The sequence below is a fragment of the Cucurbita maxima genome, unplaced genomic scaffold, assembly GCF_002738345.1.
Source record: "Cucurbita maxima cultivar Rimu unplaced genomic scaffold, Cmax_1.0 Cma_Scf00026, whole genome shotgun sequence".
In the NCBI taxonomy this organism is placed as follows: Eukaryota; Viridiplantae; Streptophyta; class Magnoliopsida; order Cucurbitales; family Cucurbitaceae; genus Cucurbita; species Cucurbita maxima.
In genome coordinates, this window is record NW_019272042.1 from 1,214,234 (window position 1) to 1,231,564 (window position 17,331).

At 36.9% G+C, this 17,331-nt stretch overlaps 3 protein-coding genes across 3 annotated transcripts; all 3 read left to right on the top strand.

Moving 5' to 3' along the window:
- The first annotated feature begins 3,951 nt into the window (after positions 1 to 3,951).
- LOC111498964 (primary amine oxidase-like) lies at positions 3,952 to 7,667 on the top strand. Its single transcript, XM_023150363.1, has 5 exons — positions 3,952 to 4,770; positions 5,091 to 5,475; positions 5,547 to 5,660; positions 5,777 to 6,315; positions 7,337 to 7,667. The coding sequence occupies exons 1-5, from the start codon at positions 3,977 to 3,979 to the stop codon at positions 7,533 to 7,535; spliced, it is 2,031 nt and encodes a 676-aa protein (XP_023006131.1). The 5' UTR covers positions 3,952 to 3,976; the 3' UTR covers positions 7,536 to 7,667.
- Positions 7,668 to 8,271: 604 nt separating this feature from the next.
- LOC111498880 (primary amine oxidase-like) lies at positions 8,272 to 12,449 on the top strand. The gene is made up of 5 exons (XM_023150234.1): positions 8,272 to 9,059; positions 9,517 to 9,901; positions 9,978 to 10,091; positions 10,612 to 11,150; positions 12,177 to 12,449. The coding sequence occupies exons 1-5, from the start codon at positions 8,272 to 8,274 to the stop codon at positions 12,373 to 12,375; spliced, it is 2,025 nt and encodes a 674-aa protein (XP_023006002.1). The 3' UTR covers positions 12,376 to 12,449.
- Positions 12,450 to 12,687: 238 nt separating this feature from the next.
- On the top strand, positions 12,688 to 15,543 carry LOC111498965 (primary amine oxidase 1-like). The gene is made up of 4 exons (XM_023150364.1): positions 12,688 to 13,865; positions 13,975 to 14,088; positions 14,635 to 15,185; positions 15,329 to 15,543. The coding sequence occupies exons 1-4, from the start codon at positions 12,717 to 12,719 to the stop codon at positions 15,483 to 15,485; spliced, it is 1,971 nt and encodes a 656-aa protein (XP_023006132.1). The 5' UTR covers positions 12,688 to 12,716; the 3' UTR covers positions 15,486 to 15,543.
- Positions 15,544 to 17,331: the final 1,788 nt, after the last annotated feature.

Here is a 17,331-nt window from a genome sequence, read left to right on the forward strand (position 1 = left end):
AAAAAAAAAAAAAAAAAAAAAAAAAAAAAAAAAAAAAAAAAAAAAAAAAAAAAAACCTCCCGTCTCATAATCTACTCCAATTGATGTGGGACCCCCAAATCCACCTCACTTTGGAGCCCAACATTCTTGTTAGTATACCCCCTCATGTCCACATCCTTCAGGGTTTAGCCTCTTCGCTAACACATCGTCTGCTGTCTGGCTCTAATACCATTAGTAATATTGGGGCCCAACGTCCTTGTTGGCACACTGCCTCATGCCCACCTCCTTCAGGGTTCAGCCTCCTCGCCGATACCTCGCCTGTTGTCTACCTCTAATACTATTAGTAACAGCTCAAACCCACCGCTACCAAATAAAAAATGTTTCATTCTCCTCTCTAACGATGTGGGATCTCACACTCCTACTCTTTCTCCTGGTTCATCACGAGCTATAGAACACTAAAAACCAATAAATAACGATAAACTTCCGTATCTAAGAACCATAGAAGTTACAAAAAATCATATTTCTGGGTTGAAATGAACAAAATCATGTGGAGGGGAGAGAGGAAGATGAAATTCTACAGATTTTTCTTGTTTCCCATCACGAAAATCTTCTGAAAACTTTGTTCGTGGAAGTGGTAGAAGAAAGAAACATACTTTTTGCTTTTAAAGTGTAAAAAAGGAGCGATCTTTATCATTTTGTTGCACAAAACACCCTAAAGTTTTCAACTTTTTTTGTTCAATTTTGTGAAACTCATACTATCTTTCATTTCATTCATTCATTTATGATTGGTCTATGTAATCTCTTCTCCCCACCCATTTAATGCTATAAATTATTTTTGTTTTATACCAATTCGTTCATCAAATGCTAAAAATATCTACTTGGAGTAACCTTGATTCTACGGCGAGTTTAAGTTCGTTGTTAGTAAATATTGTTCGTTTTAGTCCATTACGTATAACCAAACTTTCAATTTTGATTCTAATTATAACAATCAACCCAAGTCCACCGCTATCAGACATTGTCCGCTTTAGTCCACTACGATAAGTCCTGTCCAAACTTTCTATTTTGATTCTAACTATAACAACCAACTCCTCCGCTAGCAGATATTGTCCGTTTTTGTCCATTACGATGGTCAAGTCCCACTCGAACTTTCAATTTTGATTCTAACTATAACAGCTAACTCAAGTCCACCGCTAGTTGATATTGTCTGTTTTGTTCCATTACGTTGGCCAAGTCCCGCCCTAAGTCAACTGCTATCATATAATGTTCGTTTTGGCTCATTACATATGGTCAAGTCCAATCAAAACATTCAATTTTGATTACAATTGTAACAGTCAACTCAAGTCCACTGTTGGCAGATATTATCCATTTTGGTCCGTTACGTATCACCAAGTCCACGCGTTAGTAGATACCGTCAAGCCCACGTGCTAGTAAATATTATCCATTTTGATTCATAACGTATCGCAGTCAAGTCACAATCGTAAACACTCCCCTCTCCAACCAATATGAGATCTCATAATTCACTCTTTTTGGAGTCCATCATTTCTAAAACAATATATGGTTTGAGTCGAAGTCAGGTCACAATCGTAAACACTCCCCTCACAATCGTATTGTCAAGCCTACTTGACAAAACACGTCTACTTGGGAGAGATTTCCACACTTTTATAAAAAATATTTCGTTTCTCTCTCCAACCAATATGGTATCGTATCTCACACTAACCGTTCTCTAAACTTTCAATTTTATATCTAATAAATCATTTTCATATTCAACATACTTCCGAATTTACGAACTTACGAGACACAAAATTAAAAGTATAAGATTCAATTATAAACACGAAAATTAAAAGAACCAAACAAATCTCAAAGGAAACATGAAAGCATGGGAAAGCATGTTAATATGTCAATACCATGTTCACCAAAATGATAGACCAATAGGGGTGGGGTGTTTGGGTGTTAGGATGCATCAATTTCAACCCTAAAAAATATTTCATGTGCAAAATAGTTTGGTGCATCCAATTTGCCTAACTTCACATCTAAACCCCAAATTAATTCTCAAGTAATTAAATAAAACGGTTCGAGATTATATTCTAATAAATCATATATGGTTCGAGTTGCAGATTTATCCAACGTAACTGTCCTAATATTTAGATAATAAATGTGACGTTTTTGGGTCATACCCAATTTTTCTCGAATTTTGCATGTACTGTCCAAGTCAAATTTTATATAGATTTTTCAACTCGTGACTATTAAAACAGTACGAATTTCTATTTTTTGAAAAGTATTGGACAATCAACGTTCAAAAGCTACGTGTCTAAACACATAAACAGACGAAATCAAAGTCATCGTTAAAGTCTATCCTTTAGTTCTTCAAAACAACGTGATAAACTTATCGCTAAAAATGTATATTTCGTGTTATTATAGATTTCTGACTATTTTTTCGGATAATTTTTTTTAGAGCCATTAAATAAAAATATTTGTTACATCGACTAGGCAACTAGCACGATGAATCAAACGTGGTAAAAAAGTATTTATTATAAGTAGAAAAAATATAAAGTTCCAATTTAATAGTAAATTAATATAGTAATGACGTGGATTAATAATGGGATAAATCACTAAAATATAAGAAACACGTGGGTACCTAACTTTGACCAATATTCATACTTACCACCAAAAATAATTTTATTATTATTATTATTATTATTTGTTTTTATTTGATCAATAAAATAAAAAATATATCAATTGGGCTTTGAACAATCAACACAGCCCAACAAACCCCACTTAATATAAAATCATAAATTTTCAAATTTTTATATAGTAAATCAGTGATTTTTTTTTTTTTTTTACTTTTAAATGTAAAATTACAAAAATTCATAAAATAAAAAAATTAATTTTAAAAATTTCAATTTGTAGAATATATTTGAAATAATAATAATAATAATAATAATAAAAGAAAAACAAGATCGAATAAACGACAAAATCTAAATTATTATTGTTTTTACTTATGAAAAAGAGTAATAAATAATTAATAGGTTTTAATTGAATGCAAAATAAATTCATTTGCAAGTCAAATACGTTTTATATTAAATGATATATTAAAATTAGAGTAAATTTATCTTAATTTTAAAATATTAGAATTTTTGGCAAAAATAACAAATTAACAAATAAAATTAAGAATAAATTTAATAACAACTTTATTATTTATTTATTTTATTCCCTTTTCTTATTACGGTTTCCTTTGAATTATTAGTTAAATTATAAAAACAATACTACATTATTTTTTAATTTTCAAAATTTATGTATTTTTATTAAAAATAAATTAATATATGTTAAATTTGTAATATTAGATTAATTTAGTTTAAATTATGGTTTTAGTTTCTAAAATTTTGATAATCCGTACGGGTATGCATGGGTTGGATAGGTAAAATATTTTGAATCAACTCGAAATTTTGAGTTAGTTGGATCGGTAACTCGAATAACCTAAATAGTTCACAACCTAACTCAACCGAACTTCTATTTTCAAAGTTATGTTGGATTTAGTTACGAGGTTATTTTTTTAATTATTTAAAAAAACTCTATATTTATTTATAATACGTAAACCTCATATATCAAATATTCATTATTAACTTGACTAAAAATATAAATCATTCTTAATTTTATAATAATTTAAAATTAGAATACAGTTGAGTTGTAACCCCAATCTGAAGTTAGTGGAGTCAGAAAATATGGAATCTCGAACCGACCGAATTTTTTAATATTTAAAAAATCAAGTAAATCTAAATCGAAAAAATATATAACCTAGGTTTGTACATGTTTTATTTTTTATTTTTCTCCTCTTATATTAATTTTTCTAATATTTTAATTTCATTAAATTTGGTTTTGACTCTAATTAATTATTGTAGGCAAAGCTTCCACTATATTTATCAGCTAATTTGCTGTCAAAAAAAACATCTAAAATTCCATTTTTATTATATTTGAATTTCCAAAAAAAAATTCCTCAAAAATGTCAAAATTTAGCCACTTCAAACTCATTCTCTTCTTCCTACCGCTCCTAATTTCCCTCCTGTCCACAGCCGCCGCCCCGGCCGGCCGCCGTCACCCTCTGGACCCACTCTCACCGGACGAAATCGAACTCATACGATCACTTGTCATCAACTCTATTCGCAACCTCTCCACCACCAACGTCACGTTCCAATACGTCGCCCCCGCCGATCCCAACAAGCAATCTGTACTCTTATGGCACTCAAACCCCAAAACCCCGTCGCCACCTCGACGCGCCACCGCCATCGTCCGTTACAACAGTTCCACACACGAGATCCTCATAGACCTGGACAAAAAAGCTATAATCTCGGACCGGGTCTACTCCGGTCCAGCTTACTCTGTGTTCACATTGAGTGAGCTGTTAGACGCCGTCGCTCTTCCGCAGTCCCACCCACCGTTCGTGGCGGCGATGAAAAAGAGAAAGCTGAAAGTGAAAGATGTAATTTGCGCGTGTTATAGCGTTGGGTGGTTTGGGGAAAAAATGAAGCAAAGGAGGATGGTAAAGCTTCAATGTTATTATTCGAATGGGAGTGTCAATTTGTACATGAGGCCGGTGGAAGGCGTGACCATGACCGTCAATCTCGATGAGATGAAAATTATTGGGTTTCGAGATCGATACGAGGCTCCGGTGCCGAAGGCCGATGGAACTGAATACAGACCATCTATGCTCAAGCCGCCATTTTTGCCACCTTTGAACGGAGTTAAGATGGTGCAGCCGGAAGGACCCAGCTTCAAAGTCAACGGTCACTCAATTAGGTAAGCTTCAAAACACTGTTCTTAACCTTTATACATGGCTATGCTAGCTTACGGCTTAGGCTAAAAAACAGCAAATTATCATAAACAACAGTAATTAGTCACGTAAGTAAAAAGCTTTGTGTAACTTATATGATAAATATTATAACCAGTAAAACTATATATATATTTATTTATTTATTTAATTTGGTGTTCATCTCGATCGAGTATTTCTCTTTGCATTTTCTCTTTGTAATTGTTTATCTATCGTCATCTACCTCAAGTTTGTAAGTTGTTCTACAATCCTAACCGTGTCAACATGGGTTTGTTTGAAAATGGACCAGTTGGTCAAACTGGGAATTACACGTAGGATTCGACAAGAGAGCAGGGTCAATCATATCGCTAGCATCAATCTACGACATCGAAAAGCAAAAGCGCCGACAAGTACTGTACAAAGGTTTCATATCGGAGCTGTTTGTACCCTACATGGATTTAACCGAAGAATGGTACTACCGAACATTTTTCGATGCCGGCGAGTACGGCTTGGGGCAGTATGCAGCGTCATTAGAGCCGCTCAGAGACTGCCCAGAAAATGCAGTGTTTATGGACACGTACATAGCTGCCGGAGATGGGAGGCCGATGAAGATGGCCAACACTTTCTGTATATTCGAACGCCACGCCGGTGATATCATGTGGCGTCACACCGAGCGCGCCATTTCAAATAGAATTGTAAATTCATTTTCTAGTGCACAATCGTTAAAGATTCGAAAATTCTTAGATGAATTCGACTTGATTTGCAGATTAGAGAGACGAGGGCGGAAGTGAGCTTGGTGGTGAGGATGGTGGCTACCGTGGCTAATTATGACTATGTTTTGGACTGGGAATTTAAGCAGAGCGGCTCCATTATTGCTACTGTAAGCTCTTCCAATATAAAATATACTACTAATCAAATCGAAAATAAAATAAAATACATAAAATATATTTTATAAATAATTTTATTTTAAATTAAATTATTTTAATATATGAACAGGTGGGGTTGACGGGTTTGCTGGCAGTGAAGGCATCAAAGTACACTCACAGAGACCAGATAAAGGAGGAAGTGTACGGCACGTTGATATCCGAGAATACGATTGGCGCCAACCATGACCACTTCTTCACCTACTATCTCGATCTCGACGTCGACGGCGGCTCCAACTCGTTCGTTAAATCCAACCTGCGCACTGTCCGACCACCGAATACCGATAATCCTAGGAAGAGCTATTGGACGGTGGTCTCCGAGACGGCGAAAACAGAGGCGGATGCGAGGATCAAATTTGGGCGTCAAGAGGCGGAGCTGGTGGTTGTTAATCCTAATCGGAGGACCAGAATGGGGAATCCCGTCGGGTACCGTTTGATTCCGAAGTCGACGGCGGGTCCCCTTCTGAGTGTTGACGATTACCCCCAAATTAGGGCAGCGTTCACGAATTACAATGTGTGGGTTACACCGTATAATATCTCTGAGAAATGGGCCTCTGGACTCTACACAGATCAGAGCCGTGGAAATGATACCTTGGCTACTTGGAGTCTCAGGTAAACCGTCTGATTCAAGCCCACTAAAACCAAGTTTAAACTTGAAACACCCAACCCACCACTATTGTCTTTTTTCCTCAATATTTTAAAATTTTTAAGTTGGGTTATCACCTCTACCTTCTTTTTCAGTTTCAGTCCAGTCTGTTGAATGATGAAAGTCCCACATCGGTTAATTTAGGGAATGGTCATGGGTTTATAATCTAAGAATACACTCTTCATTGGTACGAGGTCTTTTGGGAAGCCCAAAGCAAAGCCACATGAGAGCTTATGCTCAAAGTGGACAATATCATACCATTGTGGAGAGTCGTGTTCGTCTAACACAGTCTAGTGTGCATACACTTTCATACGACTCGATGTGTAATCTCATAATTCACGCCTTTGACCGTTCAGCATCCTTGCTGTCACATGGCTTGGTGTGGGCTCTCACAATTCACCCCCTTGACTGTCTAGCATCTTCGTTGGAACACAACTCGGTGATATTATCCTCTTTGAACTTTCCATTTAAGGTTTTAAAATCGTTTTCCTACAATTAACAGATATATTATCCTTCCTCTAGGTTTTCCCTCAATGTTTTAAAACTCTTCCTCACCGTTAGCAGATATTACTCGCAAGGTTTTAAAACATGTCTGTTATGAGAGATTTCTACACCCTTATAAGAAATGCTTTATTTCTCTCTTCAACCGATGTGATGTGAGCTCACAAAATTACTTATATTAAAATTATAAGGAATGCTTTGTTCCATCAACGTGAGATCTCGCAATCCACCCCCTTAAGGGCCTAGTGTCCTCGACATATCACTCGTTGTTTGACTGTGATAACATTTATAATATCTCAGTCCAAAGCTAGTCGATATTGTCCTCTTGGAATTTCTCTTTTTGATTTTGTTTTAAAATCTTTCCTCTTCTTTACCTTTGGGTTTTCACTGGGAAAAGCCTAATAAATTTGTAATATTTTTTACTTAAATATTAACATGAAAAAAGAGTGTAAGCAAGAACATATGTGGATGAGTTGATGAACGCAGGAACAGGGAGATAGAGAATAAGGACATAGTGATGTGGTACACTCTAGGAGTTCATCATGCACCTTGCCAAGAAGATTTCCCATTAATGCCAACGCTTAGCAGTGGGTTTGAGCTGAGACCGACCAATTTCTTCGAGAGCAATCCTGTGCTTAAAGTCACCCCTCCCCGCCCGCTCAACCGCTCCGTTTGCGCTCACTGAAACCATAACTACCTCCTTAGATTGTACTTTATAAAGACTTTCTATGTCATGACATCTCTCGTGATCAAATAAATTTACATCGTGCGATATTCGAATAACACTTCGCTCCCTCTGCAAATGCATGCCTTTGTGAATAAGTTCTATTTTTCACTTCCATTATTCAATAAAGAAGAACGATCGATAAACGCCTAAGTATGACTTTGATACCACGTTAGGAACCACGATCATGCTACTCTTGTATCATATTAGGAACCTTGACCCTCTACATTGAGTGTCCGACTGAATAAGGGCATACCTACTCTTATATACCATGTTTGAAACTATGACCATAAGTTGAGTTCGATTGTAACCTTGCTTTCGAATTTATTGAGTTGTCCGACCAAAAAAACCTCGTTTCTCCGCTCTCTCCATCCACTTTTTTTCTCTCTCCTCTGTCTCTCACAACTTTCTATAATAATTTAATTTCATTAAAATTAATTTTTCACTTTAATTAAATGGAGTGGACTAAGCTTCCATTATATTTATGAGCTAATTTTTTTTTTTTTTTTATAAAAAATATCTCAACCTAATTTTAAAATATTATATTATTGTATAGATGGAAATAAAAAATATAATACATATAAAATTATAATTAAAAAATTAAAAAAGAATTATTGACACGTGTGATTATGTAATTGGACGAGGCAGAAAACATTATTATTATATTTGAATTTTCAAAGAAAGAAATTCCCAAAAAATGGCAAAGTGTAACCCCACAAAACGCTCTCTCTTCTTCCTCCCACTCCTCATTTCCCTCCTCTCCGCCGCCGCCGCCGTCCGCCGTCACCCTCTGGACCCACTCTCACCGAACGAATTGGATCTCATCCGGTCACTCATCGCCGACTCCCTCCCCAACCCCTCCACCACCAACGTCACCTTCCAATACGTTGCCCTCGCCGATCCCAACAAGCAATCTGTACTCTCATGGCACTCAAACCCCAAAACCCCGCCGCCACCCCGACGCGCCACCGCCACCGTCCGTTACAACAGTACCACACACGAGATCCTCATAGACCTGGGCAAAAAAGCTATAATCTCGAACCGGGTCTACTCCGGTCCAGCCTACGCGCCGTTTACAATCGAGGAGCAGTTCGCCGCCGCCGCTCTTCCGCCGTCCCACCCACCGTTCGTGGCGGCGATGAAAAAAAGAGGGCTGAAAATGGAAGAGGTGGTTTGCGCGTGTTTTAGCGTTGGATGGTTCGGGGAAAAGAGGAAGCAAAAGAGGACGGTGAAGGTTCAGTGTTACTATTTGGATGGGAGTGTGAATTTGTACATGAGGCCGGTGGAAGGCGTGACGGTAACCGTCGATCTCGATCAGATGAAGATTATTGGGTTTCGAGATAGATATGAGGCTCCAATTCCGAAGGCCGATGGAACCGATTACAGAGAATCGATGCTCAAGCCGCCATTTTTGCCTCCTTTGAACGGAATAAAGATGGTGCAGCCGGGAGGCCCCAGCTTTAGAGTCAACGGCCACTCCATTAGGTGAGCTTCAAATTACTGTTTAATGTCCCATTACGTATCTACGGATTCCTGTCTTTTTTGAGCTTTTTTTTCTCTTATTTGGCCTCAACGTTTTTTAAAAGTTTTCACACCCTACTTTTTTTCCTTTCGGGTTTTCTCTCTAGATTTTTAGAAGACCCTGTTTTCCCTCTCGGAGAGTCCACATCCTGTTTTTTCTCTCGGGAAGTCTGCACTTTATTTTTCCTCTCGGGCTTCCTGTTTTTAAAAGGCGTCTACAAGGGAGAGGTTTTCGTACTTTGGATTTTCCCTCTCGAGCTTCCCCTCAAAATTTTTAAAACACATGGGTATAAAACATATGGGTATAAAGAGGTTTTACATACTAAGAATGTTTAGTTCTCATCTCCATTCCATTTCGATTTCACAAATAATAATGTGAAGGAATCCAAATTATTGACACGAAAGTTTGAAAATGGAGCAGTTGGTCAAACTGGAAATTACACGTGGGCTTCGACGAGAGAGCTGGACCAATCATATCGCTAGCATCAATCTACGACATGGAAAAGCAAAAGCACCGACAAGTACTGTACAAAGGTTTCATATCGGAGCTGTTCGTACCCTACATGGATTTAACCGAAGAATGGTACTACCGAACGTTTTTCGACTCCGGCGAGTACGGCTTCGGGCAGTGCGCAGTGGCGTTAGAGCCACTCAGAGACTGCCCGGAAAACGCAGTGTTTATGGACACGCACATGGCGGCCGGAGATGGGAGGCCGGTAAAGATGCCCAACACGTTCTGTATCTTTGAACGCCACGCCGGTGATATCATGTGGCGCCACACGGAGGGCACCATTCCCAATAGAGTTGTAAGTTCACTTACTACGTTCACAAAATTCCGGCGAATCTAAGTCGTTGGGCTTAGGGTTTAGGGCTCATTTGCAGGTCAGAGAGACGAGGCCGGAAGTTAGCTTGGTGGTGAGGATGGTGGCGGCTGTCGGCAACTATGATTATATTGTCGATTGGGAATTTAAGCAGAGTGGCTCCATTATTGCAAACGTAAGTCAATTAAAATATTTTTAAAATTTTAAAATACTTTTAAATATCCTAAAAATTTTAAAATATTTAATAAATAACTTTTCAAAAATTTCATTAATACCCATTTTTAATAGATTACTTAAAAATGTATTTTTAAAATTTTATAAACGTGTTTATAGTTTCATCCATATAATATTAATAATTTTTTTAAAATTAAAGCTTATTTTAAAATAAATTAGTTTCTAAAATTATTATTGACATGTAATATTAATAAATACATTTTAAAAAATTTCATCAATATCATTTAAAAATTTAAAAATAGAGTATTATTTAAAAATGCACCAAAAAATTTAAACTAACAAAAAAAAATATATTTTCGAAAGTTTTTAAGGTTAATATATAGAATAATAAATAAAATTAATAAAATTTAACCTTTTTTATATATTTAAAGGTATTGATATTATCGATTTTATTAATATATTATTAATAATTTTTTTTTAAAATTCGAGTTTTTTTAGTTTGTAATAATTATTATTGACAGGTCGGGTTAACGGGTTTGCTGGAAGTAAGGGCATCAAAATACACTCACAGTGACCAAATAAAGGAGGAAGTCTACGGCGCGTTGATATCGGAGAATACGATCGGCGTCCGCCATGACCACTTCCTCATCTACCATCTCGATCTCGACATCGTTGGCGGCCCCAACTCCTTCGTCAAATCCAACCTCCGCACAGTCCGACCACCGACCCCCGATTCCCCTAGGAAGAGCTATTGGACGGTCGTCTCCGAGACGGCCAGAACAGAGGCCGATGCGAGGATCAAATTCGGCAGTCAAGCGGCGGAGTTGGCGGTCGTTAATCCCAATCGGAAGTCCAGATTGGGGAATCCCGTCGGGTACCGTCTGATTCCGAACTCGGCGGTGGGTCCCCTTATGAGTGCTGACGATTACCCCCAAATTAGGGCAGCGTTCACGAATTACAATGTGTGGGTTACACCGTATAATAGCTCTGAGAAATGGGCCTCTGGGCTCTACACAGATCAGAGCCGTGGAGATGATACCTTGGCTACTTGGAGTCTAAGGTAAACCGTCTGATTAAAGTAATCTAAATTAATTTAATTGTTTTTGTTAGCTTAATAAAAGGATTTATGCATGTGATTAGGTTAAGTTAAATCATTTTATTGCCACTGTTTGGACAGTAGATTTATGATTAATTTAACATAAATAACATGTGCTATGTAGCTAGTGGGATACACAAACTTCTGGGTAAAATAAACAAAATTTTCTATTAAATACAGAGTGTTCGACCATAACAGAGATTGGTTGTTTTGGCATGTTACGTACATCGTTAGCCTCAGATTTTCACACCCATATAAGGAATGTTCCTTCCCCTCTCCGATATGAGATTTCATAATCTACCCGAGTTCTCATATAAAAAATGTTTGTTCCTTTCTCTAACTAATATAAGATCTCATAATCCACCCCAGTTCCTCATACGAGCAATGTTTGTTTCCCTCTCCAACCAAGGAAGGATCTCACAATCGACCACACATTGCCACTCTCCAACTGATGTTGGATCTCACAATCCTCCCACCTCAGTTCTTCTCTCCAACCAAGGTGGGATCTCACAATCCACCCCAATTCCTCTCTCCAACCGATGTGGGATCTCGCATTCCACTCGTTTGGGGGCCTAACATCCTTGCTGGCACACCACTTGGTGTCTAACTCTGATATCATTTGTAATAACCCAAGCTTACTGTTAGCAAATATTGTCCGTTTTAGCTCGTTACACATTATCGTCAGTCTCACATTTTTAAAACGTGTCTCCTAGGGTAAGGTTTCACACTCTGAAAAGAAATGCTTGATTCCCCTCTCCAACTGATGTAGGATCTTACAATAGTTTAATTTGTTTATGCATATTGTACATCATCACGAAGCTATCTCCTATAGTTTGGACACGGTTTCAATTCGATCTATATAGATTGGCATTAGTTTTATAGTTTAAAGTGGACATTATGTGATTTGATTAAGTCAAAAATAGAAGAATGGTTACTAAGTTTAAGAAAGAGTCTAAGCAAGAACATATATGGATGTGCTGATGAACGCAGGAACAGGGAGATAGAGGAGAAGGACATAGTGATGTGGTACACCATGGGGTTTCATCATGTGCCTTGTCAAGAAGATTTCCCATTAATGCCTACGCTGAGCCGTGGGTTTGAGTTGAGGCCGACCAATTTTTTCGAGAGCAATCCTGTTCTCAAAGCCACCCCTCCCTACCCACTCAACCGCTCCATTTGCCCTCTCTGATGAATCCATGATTGGATTATGAAAGTTTCACATCGACTAATTTAGAAAATGATCATGAATTTATTATCAATTAATAATACTTTTTTCATTAGCGATAGGTCTTTTGGGGAAGCCAAAGCAAAACTATGAGAGTTTATACTCAAAGTGGACAATATATATCATTATGGAGAGTCGTGTTCGTCTATCCCCATAATTACCTCCTTTGATTCTACTTTAAGACTCTCTTACAGACAAATCACACTTGCTCTCAATGCAAGAAAACACAAAGAATAGTATACAATAAGTTCTTCTTTTTCACATTTTTAAGTTGAATTTTCCCTCCTCCCTCTCTGTCTCCCTCCATGGCTCTTCCTCTGTTGCTTCTTCTTGTCCTTCACCTTCATTTCTCCACGGCGGCGCCACCACCCCATTTCCATCCCCTCGACCCTTTAAACCCAGCGGAGCTCGACCAAATAAGGCTCATTATCCAAAAATCCCACCTGGGAAACCTTCAAAATCTCACATTTCACTTCGTTGACTTGGAGGAACCAGAGAAGAAACATGTTCTTTCCTGGCTCTCCTCCGGTCAACAAAACAGCCACACCCACCTCCACCCCCCGCCGCGTCAAGCCAAGGTTGTGGTTCGTGCGGCGGATTCCACCCACGAACTACTTGTAGACCTTGCCACACGATCGGTCAAATCCGACCATGTCTATAACGGCCATGGATATCCTCCTTTCACTTTTCTTGAGCTCTTCCAAGCTAGTAAATTACCTCTTAATTACCCAAAATTCAAAGCTTCTATTCATAGGAGAGGCTTGAATTTGTCTCATGTTTCTTGCCTCCCATTTACAGTCGGCTGGTACGGCGAGAAAACGACCAAAAGGCTTCTAAAAGCTGCGTGTTTTTACAGAGAAGGAACCAGCAATGTCTTCTCCCGGCCAATTGAAGGCATAATTACACTAATCGAAGTCGATTCGATGAAAATCATCGACTATTCCGACAGATTCACCGCCCCTTTACCGGAATCAGAAGGCACCGATTACCAATCAAAGAAAACAGAGCGCAAATCCACCAATCCCAACTCGACAAACACCCATTTCACCGTCGAAGGCCATCGAGTAAAATGGGAAAATTGGGTCTTCCACGTGGGATTCAACGCCAGAGCCGGAGTTATTATCTCGACAGCCTCCATTTTCGACGACGAGAAGAAGAAATTCCGACGAGTGCTTTACAGAGGACATATTTCAGAGACGTTTGTGCCGTATATGGATCCAACAAATGAATGGTACTTCAGAACCTTCATGGATATCGGAGAGTTTGGATTTGGGCGGTCGGCGGACACTCTGCAGCCGCTGATTGACTGCCCGGAATCCGCCGAGTATCTCGACGGATACATGGCCGGCGCCGACGGGCGAGCGCAGAAGGTAACCAGAGCAATTTGTATCTTCGAACGCCAATCAGGGGACGTTTTATGGAGACACACAGAGATCAATATTCCTGGAAAAGTGGTGAGGATAATTCCGATGATTCTTTACAAAATTCTTATACATTTTGTTCAAACGATATCATATTATTGTAGAGATTTGTGTTAGTCTAACAATCATTATTGTTTTGCAGATTAGACGAGGGGAGGCGGAGAGGAGCTTGGTGGTTAGAATGGTGGCAAATGTTGGGAATTATGACTATGTTCTTGACTGGGAATTCAAAAGGAGTGGCTCTATTAAAATTGGGGTATTTCCTTTCCTCCCCTAAATCATTATTGTTTTTAAAAAAGTTTTAAAAAGTTAGGATCGAAACTTTTAATATTTTATTTTAAATGTGTCAAACCAGACATACCATCTCTGAATCCATATGGCTTAAACAAGCTATCTTGTGACACATGTGTGTTATAGTAATAGGGCGAGTATTTCGTGATGAGTGTATCGGTTTGTCTCGGGCGACTTCCTTTTTAAATATATTTTTTAAGCATAGTATTGAATAACATGTGTCAGTGATGGCGAGTGTTTTCAGATGAATGTCTTGTGCTGTCTCGAGCGACTTTCTTTTAAATGAATTTTTTAATGACAGCAACGGACGACACAGGTGTGTCGGTATTGTGCGTAACTCGTGTGACGGAGGTTGAATTATGCCCCCTTAAAATTTAAAATGTTTTATTAATATCCTCTCATTTTTTAAAGGACATAGTAGAATAATATTTTTTTATTTTTTTTAATATCAAAGGTGAATGTTGAATAATATTTTTTTATTAAATAATTATAATTAGGTGTGTGTTTGCAGATAGCTTTAACGGGGCTTTTGGAGGTGAAAGCCACAGCGTACAGAAACAACGTAGATATAACGGAAGAAATATACGGAACTCTGATCGCCGCCAACACGGTGGCCATCAACCACGACCACTTCCTAACCTACTACCTTGACCTCGACGTTGACGGCACCGACAACTCCTTCGTCAAAGCCAAGTTGACTACGGAAGTACCGACAACGAAGGTCAACGCCACGTCACCCCGAAAAAGTTACTGGAAAATTAACAGAGAGACCATCAAAACGGAAACTGAAGCCAAGCTTCAGCTGAGCTCTGATGTCCCAGCCGAGCTCTTGTTTGTAAACCCCAATAAGAAGACGAAGATTGGAAATCCGGTTGGCTACCGGCTCATCACCGGACAACCGGTTAATTCCTTACTAGCCGACGATGACTACCCTCAAATCAGAGCAGCTTACACCAAGTACCCATTATGGGTGACTCCTTATAACAAGTCGGAGAGATGGCCGGTCGGGTTTTACGCCGATCGGAGCCGTGGTGATGATGGCTTAGCTGTTTGGGCCAAAAGGTAAATAAATTTCAAATAATTAAAATATATTTTCAATAGAATCAATTAATAATTTATTTAAAAAATATTCTTAAAATTCGATAGTATATAGAAACATTAATATCCTTAATTTTTTTATTAAAAAATTATCGATAATTTTGTAGGAATAGGAGGATTGAGAATAGAGATATTGTTGTATGGTACACGGTAGGGTTCCATCACAGCCCTTGTCAAGAGGAGTTTCCGGCGATGACGGCTCTCCATGGCGGTTTCGAGCTCCGACCAGCTAATTACTTTGATAGAAATCCTTTGCTTAAATGATAAAATTCAAAATTATGTTATTTTATAGGTAATTGAATTAACATATGAAGCTCTATTTTAAAAAAAATAAATAAATTTATGGTTCTTTTAGAGCCCGGTGAAGAATAAGGAATGAATTTATATTTGTTAATTTTACTTATATGCGTCATAATTAAAATTTATAGATTTAACTATTTGTGGCTTATTGGGATTCGAACCCTGGTCTCACCACTAAACCATGTTTTGTAATTTTTTTATTTAAATAATAGTTAGAAACAAATTTTGGATTATAATCATTTTTACTAGCTTCGATAATGGACCATGTCATCAATTGTCATCCGGCCCAAACAGAGCCCAATGAACTGTGTAAGAAGCAAAAGTCAAAAAAGTTATGTGGCCGCTGGGATTCGAGCCCAGGTCTCCACACCCACAACGTGGAATTCTTACCACTAAACTACAGCCACCGGTAGAATTAATAAAAATTTAAAGAAAAAAATGAAAATAATTAATAAAAATTATAATTTTCATTTATATTCACTTTATAAATGAAAATAAGTCTTTATCACCGTCCAACTAATAATCCAATATTATGATTAAAAAAATGCACATAAAACAAAAAATGAGACTTACGTTAAAAATAAAGTATAAAGTCCACTTATCAAAATATATAATTTTAAATTATAAGAGTTGGTGCCTATATCCATCACCCCATGCTAAAAATACAATTTTATACATTTAATTACTAAAATACTTTAGTCCCTCCATCAAACATTTTTTTCATAAATTTAATTTTGTATTTATCGAGTAACTTTAAAAATTTTCTAATAATTTTTTAATTTTCGACTTTTTCTCTAGAAATGTCTATCTAGCACGTGGAGTTGTAATCCCGTGGGGCCCACTTCAATCTGAGTGAATATTGAGTAAAAGAGTAGAGCGAGATTTATTTCTCTCTTTCAATGGATGACACAGACAGACTCTAATGACCTTGACTTCTACGTCTATTCCTTAGCTAAATGGAGTGTCCTCATCCCTGTCCTTGTCTCGATTTCTGAACAGGGTTAGAAACTGAAATAGAAACCATACACGAAAAACTTATTGACTCGTCCCATGACCAACGAGTCAATAACATATTCAGATATATTCATGTATTTATAGACGCAAATTTAAATTAAAAAATTGTATTTGACATTTTTGTTAATAAATAGGTTATTTAGCCTTTTGAAATTATACAAAATTTATAAATGCAATTTTAATTAAAAAATTAGTATCTGAAATTTTAATTTTTAATTAATTTATTACTCATAAACTCCATTTATTAAACCCGAAATTTAAATTTTATAAGTAGGGTATAAATTTATTAAATCTGTAAGGAAATAATATTATTTTTTATATATATTTATATTTGAAATTATTGGTTACTTTTAAACATTTTATATAATTTTAAAAGATAAGAAGTAAGGTTAATAATGGGTTACGTAACACACAAACTCACAATCCACGTCCCATCCACAATTATCTAATCCAATTATTCCAATTAATTAATAATGTTTTTCCTTTAATATTTGCAATTATTTAGGAATACGTCACTCCCAAATAATTATATAATAAGCTTAGTTTTTTATATAATATATTCATATATCGTAAATATCTTATAAAATCTTGTTTTTATTCCTTTATTTTTTCCTCAATTTATATGTAGATGTTTAATCGATTAATCTATCAACTATTTAATATATATGTCATCGATTAAAATATTAAAATTTAAATATTTTAACGTTTAGCTTTGAAGAAAAAGAAAATTATTAATTAATAATGGTCGAAAGAATAATATATAAATATAAATTTAATTATAAATTTAGTCCTCAAA